The 13,069-nt window shown below is 40.6% G+C and overlaps 2 protein-coding genes across 2 annotated transcripts in view; one reads left to right on the top strand and one right to left on the bottom strand.

Annotated features, from left to right (window-relative positions):
• prelid3a (PRELI domain containing 3A) overlaps nt 1-1,754 on the bottom strand; it is an 8,078-nt gene extending 6,324 nt beyond the window's left edge. The window contains exons 1-4 of the mRNA XM_035672136.1: nt 1,420-1,754; nt 826-994; nt 520-609; nt 158-228 (exon numbers count right to left, since the gene is read on the bottom strand). Coding sequence (XP_035528029.1) covers nt 158-228; nt 520-609; nt 826-994; nt 1,420-1,451 — 362 coding nt within the window. The 5' untranslated portion in view covers nt 1,452-1,754. The remainder of the gene's footprint in view (nt 1-157; nt 229-519; nt 610-825; nt 995-1,419) is intronic.
• Nucleotides 1,755-4,140: 2,386 nt separating this feature from the next.
• On the top strand, nt 4,141-8,968 carry elovl4a (ELOVL fatty acid elongase 4a; the record flags this gene model as incomplete). The annotated part of the gene is given in 6 exon segments (XM_035672910.1): nt 4,141-4,223; nt 4,681-4,868; nt 5,159-5,239; nt 5,881-6,052; nt 6,514-6,641; nt 6,807-8,968. Coding segments are annotated over 6 exon segments (963 nt in total). The 3' UTR covers nt 7,134-8,968.
• Between the last annotated feature and the right edge of the window lie 4,101 nt (nt 8,969-13,069).

Below are 13,069 nucleotides of genomic sequence, written 5' to 3'. Positions count from 1 at the left end.
AGGACAGTACTGAGGAGTGGGAGAGAGAGAGAGAGAGAGAGAGAGAGAGAGAGAGAGAGGTCTTCTTATGGTTCATATCTCTCTGTGAACAACACTGTACCCAGAAATGTTTTGAGAGATGAAATGCAAAGCTGAGTAAACTGTTCAATGTACTTACACCTCAGGGTTGTCTGGGTGTGGTCTGTAAAGAAGCCTCTCATCCACTGAAATCAGGTTGGTGAGAGTAATCTGGAAGATAAAATACATTTGGATTTCCTTATTTATGGGATACACTGAATGTTAAGACAGTGCACACTATTGATTTGAAAACAGCAATTGACATTACAATGTACCATAGTATATCCTCTGAGTTATTTTTTCTTATTTAGGAAAAAGTAGCACTAGTGCATTATGATTCAATTTCAGTGTGCCCGACAGCAGTGGTAGATTTTACTCCTGCTGTGGCTCACTATCTAACTGAACTGTATAACTAATGCTGACTGAAGTCATGGCAGGCAGATGGACTCAGTATAAACTTACATTTGTTGAGCACAGCTCCATTTTTTTCTCCTTTGGGTCGACTATGGAATGTTCCTTCACATACGTCTGCGTATGGCTGGTTCCCAGTATCTATGGACACAATAATACACAGGAAGTACAGTATAATGAGCCTGAATATCACCTGACATGTGCATGACACAACTGTCACCAGACGTGCTTACGCACTGATTGTACTCACTTCAGCTGAATAGAATCAGTTTATGAACGCCCAGTTTATCTTCCCCATGAATACATGTACATGTATGTCTCTGACCATGTATGCCTTTATATTTCTATATGACTGACCGCTCGCACAATGCTCGGGAGGCCCCACTCTGTGCTGAGGAGTCTGTGGCTGTGCAGGCGCCCCTCTTCATCCAGACTGCGGTCCAGCACATCCACTCCGACCACGTTGGGATTCATGGGGTTTGGGTACTTCCTCATGGCAGCCTTGATCACCGTCTCCCATGGGTAACTGCACACAGAACAGTACATGAAGGGGAAGAGACATATTCAATTTCACTATCGGCTAAAACATGCTGCAAATTTGATCAACTGTATAGAAAAAAGTGTATAGAAATATGTTTCATGATCTCCTAATTAAGTCAAGTGCACAGGGTTATTAAAGTCAGTGCTTAATTAAGCAAAAACACTTCTGTAGGACAGAACTGTGCCTGTGGAGGATGTGGTTGTGGCTGACTCCTGGTTTTAGATGCTCATAGTAACTCACCATGAGAGCAGGTAGAATTTATTAACCAGAAGCATAAAGCCACAAACTTCAGAGTATAATTAGATTCAGATGTGATTAAACCCAGTTAATGAAGTTGAAGGTCCCATCAACCTAACCCTGCTCATTCTGCTTAATGGATACTCCAAACAATAAACCACAGTGCGTCCAACCTGAAAACATGTTCCGTGCTCCAAATCTTCATTTTTCCAAAGAAAGTCTTGACTTTGTCGCTGAAAAACCCTCAGTGATCCGTAGTGTTTCACCGGACCATTTTCATATGAGGAACTAGCTCCAGATACCAGGGAATAAGGCCTATGATGGGAGCTCACGACCATCAATGAAGTGAGTCCAGAGAGCGCATCTCCGCTTTTCTTCGCATATCAACCCTGCGTGAAGACCGCACAATGTGCGCTGCTGGGCCGCGTGTCTCAACGCCAGGCAGAAAACATGTAATCTATAGATAACAACAAATAGCTCGTACAGCAGAGGACAAGAGAGAAGCCGGTGCAGCGCCGAGTGTCGAGCCCGACGGAGTGAGATACAGGGTCCTGGTCAGGAATTTCAAAATAAAACCATTAACCTGATTGCCGCTTTTCTTTAACCGACCTCATCCCCAGTCTTTGAAATATTTGATGGAAATATAAAGCCCCTAAGATTTTAAGCAACAACATACAGAATAAGGCAATTATAACGGGTTTTATAAGTGGCTTTTTCTGCGTGAAACAAAATCGTATAGTTTAGGCTACACTTTGGGAAATAACTTTAATACACGCTCTCCTAATAAACAACCTCTTAAACACTGGCAGTTTGCTGGTTAACTCATTCAATAATTGTATGTAATTAGCTGCTTTTATTATGCACCATGATGCAGTTGACTATGTCCTATTTGATCTATTTTACTGACCGACTTTTTACTCTTTTCTTCCAATTAGGCGACACAATTTTATTGTGAAGGTGAGACCACCGTCTTGCTCTTGTTGTGCTTTGCCGACTTGATGAAGCTGATGTAGCGCTGCTGTTGCTGCATCCGCCTCCATTTGTACGCATGCGCATAGCATCTTCCCATCATCCCAGTCAAGTGTCGCCAAAGGAGAGGAGCCGCATCAAGATACACACAGACAGCGAGCAGCAGACAGGAAACACAGTGAGACGGGTTTCAGATTAAAGGATTTGGTTTGGAGACTCAAAGAGTAAAAACTGGAACGTGCGCTCAAACGGCAGCAATACACACAAGATGATTTAATTCATTTAAACAATCAATTATTATTGACAAAACCCATGCATTGACATTTGAAAAGATTTTCTGGATTGTTGTAATAATGATAAAACTACTTCTACTACTACTAATAATAAGATGATGATGATGATGATGATGATGATTATTATTATTATTCATGGAAGTTCGGGCTTTGTACCTGCTACGTCGCTGTTTCCTTATCATACGTTTTTTCTATTTTAACACATACTACCATCGTTTCCTTAATATTCTCAATAATTACGTCCCTTAACTACATATATTCAATCGATGTACCATTCCGATTCAAATTCTTCCTGCTGTCGAACGAGGTGCAGTTTCTACTCCTCTTGAAAGAGTGACGGAGTCTGCTGAGGCTCGTACTTCCTCCCCGCTCTGCCTGGGACGCGTTGTGCGGCGGATCAGAGGAGGCCAATTCACTGAAGGACGGCGCAGTGAGCGGCTAAGTCGTCTCCCCTTACCGACAGATTGATGCCATCGCCGCGCGTTTTACTCGGCCGGCCTCGGTTCCCTCTTCTCACCTCTGACGCATCCGGCGCAACCTTCATCCACATCCCACGTAGAGAACAAGCCAGTCGATCCCAGCCGGGAACCCCGCACACTGCATGACCCCTTGCAACCTTGAATGTCATTATAGAGGGATTTTTTTTTTAAAGCACCGACACGGTAAGATAATAAGCATCCTCATTCGCACGGAGTGGAAGGCGAGACCGATGGCGATATTATGTGTTGCTGTGTGTGGCCTGTGCGCAGTCTTGGTGTTGATGTTGTCTTTCACGGGCAGTTGTCATGTTGTTGTACAGATCTAAGATGGAAACAGCTCGGGCATTTTGGAAAAATCATATTGATAACAGGACTGCTCATGCAGCCTGGGTGAAGGCCGGACTGCATGCCGCAGAGTGTAAAATCGCCATTGAAATGGTTCATCCCATTGTAAACACATTCAGCGTTTAAGAAATATGACATGTGGGGTTGAATGTTTGTTCAGACAGTGAGGTTGGGTTTATTCTCACAGCAATTTAATGCGGAGAGCTCGTGTAGGACAGATGCTGCAGCAGCGCTTGATCCGCTCCACACTGGAGAGAGAGGGAGAGAGAGAGGGGGCGTCATCCTTATAGGATCATTAAATCACTCTGTGTGTCTGACTGTGCACTCCGTTACTTATCAGCCTATGCGTCAGTCTGGCACTACACAGCAGATGACCCATTTCAATGTAAAAGTGGGGCACGAGGCCTCCCCCTCATTATAAGGGCCATCAGGTTGGTTGGTGGTCGTGCTCAAGCCCAAAAATCTGCTGACACATGCACTCTGCCGGCCGGGGCTCCCAGCCTTTGTGCGCAATGAAGCCTATAGCCCATCTATTATGGCCTCATGGGGCAACAGACTCCTATAGGCCGTCTGTTAGCATGGGTTTCCTTTAGGCCTTCACACTATTTAAAGATTAATCATTTTGATGTATAAATGGAATTATTATCATGTTCCAGTTTAAAAATAAGCATGGTTAGAGTGACATTGTTGATTGCTGATCTCCCGGAAGATGACACCACTCTTACTCAGTGGATTGAGCTCTGTCTACTAAATGCAGCTTAAAAGACTTTACAGGCCTCTATTCTCACACCTGTCTCTTTAATTTTAGGTCATCGGCCACAGCCATGGAGATTGTCACACATTTAATTAATGACACCATAGAATTCTACAAATGGACCCTAACTATTGCAGGTAATAATCTTGTATTTCTCTCATGTCTGAGAGTCAGTGCAAGAGAGTTTAGATAAATAGTGTCAGTATGTACACATCTTCTTGTGTGTCCACTTATATGCACTATGTATACATCTACAGGTACATTTTTCCTGCTGTGAGTAAGAGTCAGACGTCTGCTTTAATTAATAACTTTAACTTTACTGCTAAATCGAATGTTGGATGGATACAGTATCTTTCGCCTCATAAATTCCCACACACGTATATGACATTCTGAATGTATCACATGCATCATTAAACAATGGTGTCTACGCCAAACTGACCTCCAGACAGGTCACCTCGGGACAAATCTGTTCTCAGCACCTATTTGACCTGTTCTCCTCTTTAAATAAACTGACATTGAAGCCGCACTGTGTCAGTTTAATGCCAATATCAAGAATAGTTGTGTAATGCTTTGAGAACATCTGTCCTGTCTCAGACAAGCGAGTGGAGAAATGGCCTCTGATGGACAACCCCCTGCCCACGCTGGCCATCAGCACCTCCTACCTGCTGTTCCTCTGGCTGGGGCCCAAATACATGAAGAACAGAGAGCCCTTCCAGCTCCGCAAAACCCTCATCGTCTACAACTTCAGTATGGTCTTCCTCAACTTCTTCATCTTCAAAGAGGTAGGCGACTATTAGAGACTAACTACATGTTCTTCTGCTCACCTGCATGTGTGAAAACACTGCAGGGACCAAGTTAAATCGTGGAAGTCTTATCCCAAACCATAACTATCCATCCCCATGAGTACATTACAATAGCACTTTAGCCTCGTGGGTTCAGACTAACCTTACTGCGTATCCATCTTTCTGCCTGCACTCTATCTCTCTTCCTCTCTCCGCCATTCTCACTGTGTTCCTCTGCCTCTGTTCACTTATATCAGTGATTCAATAGATATGTTCTCTTGTTTTTTTAGCTTTTTATGGCAGCGCGGGCGGCAAGCTACAGTTACATTTGTCAACCAGTGGACTATTCAGATGACCCCAATGAAGTCAGGGTGAGTGTTGCAGGACACACACACACACACACACACACACATACACACACACTCATTTGTATTACATGAAAATTGAACATTAACCACACTGGATTGAACCTCATCTGCCCTATAATGTAACTTACTTTCATATGGTTTATGTGTTTGCTGTAACTAGTTTCCAGAAGCAACAAGACACCTCTGCTAATTTGCCACAACGTAACATGTTTCACAGATAAGTCTGTCTACATTATAGTGCTCTACTGTACATTAATGATGAAGAATACCTTTGCGAGTGTGACAGGGAAGCTTCGGTGGTTTTAGAAACATGATCAGCTTCCATTCATTTGGCCCCTGCTGTTATTAGAAAAAGTGCGAGCTGGAAGATGGGATCGCGGAAGGTGTTGAGTTTCACCTTCCTTCCTGCTGCTCCATGACGTAGTTACACATGTGATACAGTCAAGTCAGTCTCAGGTGGCTCTGAGGTTAAGATGTTGTCAAATAGGCTAGAAAAGTATATAACATATTTCCTAAAGAAGTCCTAAAGAACTACTCCTCTGTTTCTCCAAGTGTCTGTGTTTCCCTATTTGTTTCTATTTCCTTCCTCCACTTGTGCCTGTCTTCTCCCTTCAACGCATGTCTCATGTTCATGTCTGAGACAGGTAGCAGGAGCTCTGTGGTGGTATTTCGTCTCTAAGGGCATCGAGTATCTGGATACAGTGTTTTTCATCCTGAGGAAAAAATTCAACCAGGTTACTTTCCTGCACGTCTACCACCACTGCACCATGTTCACGCTCTGGTGGATCGGCATCAAATGGGTGGCAGGAGGACAGTGTGAGTAGCTCATCCTTCAAGCACAAGCCCAGGGGCCTACAGGGGTGAAGGAGTCCTGAGGTTATGCAGATCTTCAGTTTAAAACATTTTTTGTTGGAGAGCCAAAGAGGATTTCTTGGTCATGTGTTTTTTTTTTTGCTTTTGAGTCCTTTCATATTTTTGGTTGGCAGGAAGGAGGAGGAGCTTTTTACATGTCTGTGCCTAGGGCCTCTTTGTAACATAATCTGCCCATGCCAACAGTATGAAAAACATTTTGTAGAGACATGGATACACAATCCATCTCAGTGGACAATTGGCCGTATTATTTCTGGTTAATCTTTATGTGGAAAAAATGTCATCATTGTCATTAAATGGAAAAAGGTACAGTAAAGGGTTTATAGGAACCAAACTTGTGTAACGAAACTGCATTATATCACCATTAGCATGACAAAATTAATGTTTCATTTTCTTTGCATTTGCAGCATTCTTTGGTGCACACATGAACGCAGCCATCCACGTCTTGATGTACCTGTATTATGGCCTGGCCTCCTGCGGACCTAAGATCCAGAAGTACCTGTGGTGGAAGAAGTACTTGACCATCATCCAGATGGTAAGATATAAACATCAGTGTGTGGCTAATTTCAGTATAAATGTATTCCTTTAGAAGATTAATCTTTCCTCAGGTCTTACACTGGATGTCAGCATTCATTTCAAAAACATGTGAAACAATTATACATTGCACAAATGTTATATTGTTTCTCTCTTTGTGTCTCAGGTCCAGTTCCACGTCACCATTGGCCACACCGCCCTGTCCCTCTACGTCAACTGCGACTTCCCTCACTGGATGCACTACTCCCTCATCTGCTACGCCATCACCTTCATCATCCTCTTCGGCAACTTCTACTACCAGACCTACCGCCGCCAGCAGCCCAGACGCGACGCCTCCTCCTCCTCCTCCAAAGCAGGCAAGGCCCTCTCTAACGGGACCCTCAATGGGCTCAGCAAGGCTGCCAACGGAGCATTGGTCACAGGGAGCAAAGAAGAGAAGCCCCAGGAGAACTCTGGCAGGAGAAAGAGGAAAGGAAGAGCTAAAAGAGATTAGAGGAGGAGGAGCAAGAGAGGTAGAGGTGAGGTAGGGCCTTGCTTCGGGTTCTAGGTTGATAGTGCTAAAACACGAAAGACTAAATTTTAGGAAGATTTAGATGGATGGATGCTTTAAGGTGTGATGTGTTTATTTAAGCCATGATCTGAGTTGTTGTAGATAAAATATGAGACAGGCTTGTGTTGAGAGAAGATCATTCTGTTAGTAAGAGGTGTCAAAGGTCTTGCCTAAGGTGACCGTTACCACAAATAACCCAAAATACAGTAGTGTATGGTACGGGATAGATCATAGTATTCCTTCTCTTTATTGTGGTGCCAAGTACTGTAGATCTGGTTCAAAAAGTGACTTTCAGCTACTAAAAACTGAGCCTGAAAAGGAAATAGAGTTTATCAGGCCCGTTTAGCATGCTGGGAAAGCTACCTTAAATGCGCCTGAGCTGCTTGAAAAAGATTATATAACATTGTCATTAGCGATCACTGCTGTATCGAGACAGGAATACACATTACGACACACGCACAAACATGTCAATTTATATTTGAGCTTATTATTTTGTGTTCACCTTTATAGTTATAAAACTGATAATGTACAGTAGCATGTCATTTTTGTCCTCATCATATTCAAGTTATTATTGATGTTACTGAGAAAGACTTATGTTTACAGTTCTTGTCTTTTTGAATAGACACCTCTGCAGTTATCCAATTATTTGTGAACATGGGGTTGTCTTATTTATTCTTATTTATGTCAAGTTGTGGACACGGCTGCCACTCACTTTGGAGCTTTCACCCATTAGCGCACAGTTACATTCTAAAGAAGGAAAATAAATCGATATCCAGAGGTGAGATGTACATAGAAATAGAAATATATTTCTAACCCTTTGAGACTTAGATGGGATTGTTCCATCACTGGTTTATGATGGAATAATCATCAGCTGTAGCTCATAGAAGGTTAAAATTGATTTTCTTTATTTCTATATACAACTATAAGAGGTTTTATATGTCCCTACTTGTATGTAATGCGTTGAAATGTAATGAATATTATCCAGAGAAATGATGGATCTGATGATTATCTCAGTGTTCCCCATTCTGACAGAGAAGCTGGTGGAGTTTTGTCTTTGCAGATGTTTACCTGTCTTTTTATATTATATCCTCTCTGATGTTGTTGTTTGTCTTACATGCTGGTGAAAATGTTGTGTGCCGAACAAAGAAGCGGTGGTGTTCTGGGTTCCCTTTGTATCTACGGAGAATTCAGAACCAGCTAACAGCCAGTTTTTATCAAGTTAGCTAAGCCTACCTTAAGCGCCATTTTCTTTCCCATATTCAATCAAATATCTTTTTGTGTCTAAGTTTTCAGGCTTAGTCCGTGTCCTGAGCTGGCTTGAATGTAAATTTATCAGGGGAAATATTTGGATCTAAAAAGATAAAGGATATGATTTATATACAAAAAGAGCTGGTGAACCTCTATAGTGACTGTGTATGTTATACCACTATGAAGAATAACTTCATTCAGCTCTGCCTGTAGTATATAGAGTATAAATCAGCCGTCTGCTCTATATCAGCAGCTTTATGTCATCCATCAACCAATGCATTTTTGATGTTATTTATTTACTTTCTATTTATTTTTATGTAAATACCAATGTTCATCTAGCTGTGAGTGGTTGTCTGTATATTTGTGTTCTTTTTGTGTTGTACATATTACATTGTGAGATTTTGTACACTGCGCATTGGGAATGTTCCCAGCTTGTTAGCTTGGACAGTTATACGTCCACATTGCTTCTGTGTGTGTGTTTTTTTTTAAGTATCATAACTTTGAACTCTCTTCAAATTGAATTAAACTGAATGCCTCTACAAATGTTGGCTTTCTTTTCTATTTCTATAACTGAGTAAATGTCATGGTTCTTCAATTATCAGACATTCTATGTGGATCAAGACTGTGTTTTCACATTAATGACTGGGGAGGTTTTTGTGAAAAGTTGGTAATAGATGTACAGAATAGGCTTCCAACACTAGAGGGCACCATGGTTACATTACAGTAATTTAACCGCAGCTTCTAAACAGTATGCTCATTATGTCCCTCATCCACTGTAAGTATGGAGTTTTACGAGGAAAATAACATAATCAGTCAAAATGTTTAATGGACATCTGTGAATTATAAACTTCAGTTCCTGGTTATCAGTTTGGTGTTGTCTTGGTGTATTATCAAAACTCATTTCACTTGGCAGCCCCATGTACGAGGTAGCCGATAGTTTCTTTGCACTGTGTTGTCTGTATAATCGGTTGAAATCCAGTGTTGGAAAGTGACAAGAGTACATTGCTCAAGTGCTATATCTCAGTACATGTTTAAGGTACTTGCACTTTACTTTATTTTTCTTCTTCCTTCCTGCTACTGTATACTTCTCTACCATTACATTTGAGATAAAAATATTGTATGTTTTACTCTGCAGCATTTATCTGACAGCTTCCTGCTTCCTTCAAGGTTTTACAGACATATGAACATATTACATGATGTAGTGTCATTAAACTACCCAATTGATACAAAGTTAAAAAAGTCCACCTTGACCAACTACAACATTAAAACCCTGTTTGCATATGAATGCATCATTGATAATAACCAAAAAGCATGGAATATTGTAACACTTTGAAAAGAGCCATTCAGCTTAAATAGTACTTTTGATACTTTCTGTACTTTTAGCTAAGAATACCTTAACACTTTTACTCGTGAGTGCAGCAATGTAAGAATATTATTACATTGCTTGTATTTTTCTACTACTGTTGAAACCAAAATAGAGATTAATTTGTAAAATTGTTGTCACTGGCTTTCTCAAACTGTTCAATAATGCAATGAAAAAAAATACTGGAGAGCAGTTTATGTTGTATTATTGCAGTGCAGCTTCACCTTTTCTATTTTCCATTTTTAGTTTATTTATTTATTTATTTTTGCAAATCATATTTATAGCACACAAGCTTCCAAATCTGCTGCAGTAGAACTATGGTTCCAGTTTAGGGTGGGGTCATATCTGTCGGTTGCTTGTCTGGAATGATGTATTTGAAAAAAATGTGCTAAAGGCAAATCTCTGGCAATATATTTGGTAGACAAAAAGAAAAGACATCTTAAAATTGAATTTATAACACTGCTCATTCCTGTCGAATTCTCAAGTTAGACAAAGGTTTCCATGGTAACTGTACACAGCAGCTGTCTGACACCCCCTACCCCTTCATCCTCCCAAAGACCTCCCACCCCCACCCACTGCATCCCCTCCTCCTCCTTCTTTTTGAATCAGCTGGGTATATGTGGGAAACAGCACCAGTGCAATAAACTATTAAACAGTGTTTTAGTGTGTGTGGGTGGGTGGATTAGTGAGTGGAGGTTTGTGTGTGTGTGTGTGTGTGTGTGTGTGTGTGTGTGTGTGCTTGTGTAATAGGTAGAGAGGATTGAGAAACACATTTGTGTGTGTGTGTGTGTGTGTGTGCAACCCCCCCCTGCAGAGTTTATGAGTGGGAGGCCTCCACCAGCAGAGGGGTATTACAAGGATGATGTTTGTGTTATTCTTCAACCCAGAGCAATAATTTCACAACTCTGTAACAGAAAACCATAACCTCATCAACAGCCTTTCCCTTGGATGGTGCTCCCATATCCTTCCAACTGTGTCAGCCCTTTCCTCCAGTCTCTTCTGGTAGACAAAAATACGATTTAGCATTGTCTTTTTAAATAGTAAACCATTACACATCTTTTATAATGAACACAATGGCAGATTTGGCTTGCTTAGCAGCCTTAGCCTTAGCGTAAGTACTGTACAGTATGCCAGTTCATGTGTTATGTGTTGGTTTTATGTCTCATTAGTGTAATCTCATTAATGTGTGGCTTTTCAATTTCACAAGATTCAATCTAATGCTTCTATTCAAATGTTGGTCTTGAATTAAAAAAAAATGAGCTCACTCTTTTCTCTATTTCCACACACCACATAAATAGAACAAAGGCACTAAATATAAAGCCACAGCTAGACATACAGAATGTGTATACGTCCATATGTATGTGTTAGTGTAAGGCATACAGTACACTACAGACAGGGTTCAGATGACTACATAAGCATTTACTGTATATATGTCAGTCTGAGTGAATGTATGTATCTGTGCAGATATGTCTCGTTCAGTAAAATCCCATGTTGATTTCACAGCAAAGTAACAATTTTCCTGCCTGTCAGAAGCTCAGTTGATATCTGGAGCACAACAACTGAGAGCAGAGACAGGTGTATTATGCCTCACAGGAAAAAAGCATTGCACCAAAAAAGCCTTCCTTTGCTTACCTGTCAGAATCAGGGCTTAGAGACCTTTTCATTACCTCAACCACTGCTTGTCATTATTTTAAGCATTATTATTAATGAAGCAATGGAAACTGTGTTGGACTCCTCTTATTGTTCCCTTCCTGCTGTTTGTTCCTTTGCAGAAAAAATAGATTGTTTACACTGGATTTTAAAGCAAACTCCAGCAATCTCTATGTAAAATTCAGTGTGGAGGCCTGTTGAGGCTGCCATCCTCTTTATCAAAGTCAATTGTGCTAATGTATCAAACCTTATGTGGAACAAATCAGTTGATAAAAGAATGTTATATGTAGCCGTTTCAAATAACACAGTTAAAGAAATATGAAACCCAGCATGGAAACTACAACATGACACATAAGATCATCCCTGACTATGTATAAACAGTGACAAGTACACAGCCTGGAATCCCCGTCTACACACTGTGCTACTGTGATGATCCAGGGTAAGGTGTTTTGAATAATAGAGAAAGTGAGAATGAGAGAGAAACTTAGGAGTGTGAAATGAATGGGGGTGATATTTTTATATGGCTGTTCAGCAGGGCCTCTTTCTCTCTCTTTCTCACACACACACAGCTACTCCTGCACCAGTACACTGTGTGGGATGAAGGACGAGGAAGAGAAAGCATGTTTACAACTCAAGAAGAAAACATAAAACATAAAAAATCATTGATCCAAGGTTGCAAAGACCTTCTCAAATTTGAGGAAATGACATCACATGTGTAAAGTGGAAAAATGTTTGTTCAAATCAGTGTTGTGTTGTTTTTGTATTGTTTGTTTGTGCTTGTGACAGTTTTTAATTTAACAGATTTGTGGTGACCAACAGACTGAATAGACTTCAGAGTAGACCACAGGTTGCAGTGAGGCAAACTTCTGTCACAATTCAGTGGATGTCCTATAAAAAATGTGCTTTGTAGGAAAAATGGAAACTGACTGACATACTGAAAATCAGCAAAATCCATAGATGATCCTGACTCAGTTTCAGGCCGATTGGCTCAGTGGTTTTGGAGGAGATGCTGAAAATAGGATTTTGAGAAAATTGAGAAAAAGTCCCACAATTTGCCATTTTTTGAGCAGAAATGAAAGATGCAGATGATTTGAGAGATTAAAATAATTAAATATTTTTTTATTATTATTATAGCGCCATCTTCAGGTCAATGAGTGTTCATGCTGAAGCATTCACACTAATATGAACAAAACCAAGAGAGTTCCAGCAACTTTGCTGCTTGGACCCCAGAAAAAAACAATAGTGACAACACTGGCAGCAAGTGTTGTTGAGTGAGCTGTCTCATTATCACTACTGAAAATCTTAACAAGTCATTCACGCTTGTATCAAGTCTTTACTTATTATTTATTTTCTTTTAATGGGATGAAATATAGATAGGCAACTTGTATCAGGGATAGTGCAAAAAGATTGTAGTGAGTTTATTAAGTATTTTGACAAAAAGACAAGATAAGGTGATTCAATCCAGTATAAAAATCGGTGTATGTTTCTCATCTAAACGGTTTCACACTGGAATATACATTTAACTGTTAGATTAAAAGTAAAATATGCAAACAATTTTTCAATTAGGAGAGACAGGAAACCCCCTGATGGAGTCTGGTGGTGATGAAGGAATGAAGAG

Source organism: Morone saxatilis, unplaced genomic scaffold (assembly GCF_004916995.1).
Source record: "Morone saxatilis isolate NCDOM2014 unplaced genomic scaffold, NCSU_SB_2.0 Contig24, whole genome shotgun sequence".
Classification (NCBI taxonomy): domain Eukaryota; kingdom Metazoa; phylum Chordata; class Actinopteri; family Moronidae; genus Morone; species Morone saxatilis.
The sequence above is the reverse complement of the archived record's forward strand: the minus strand, read 5'-3'. Positions and strand labels throughout refer to the sequence as shown.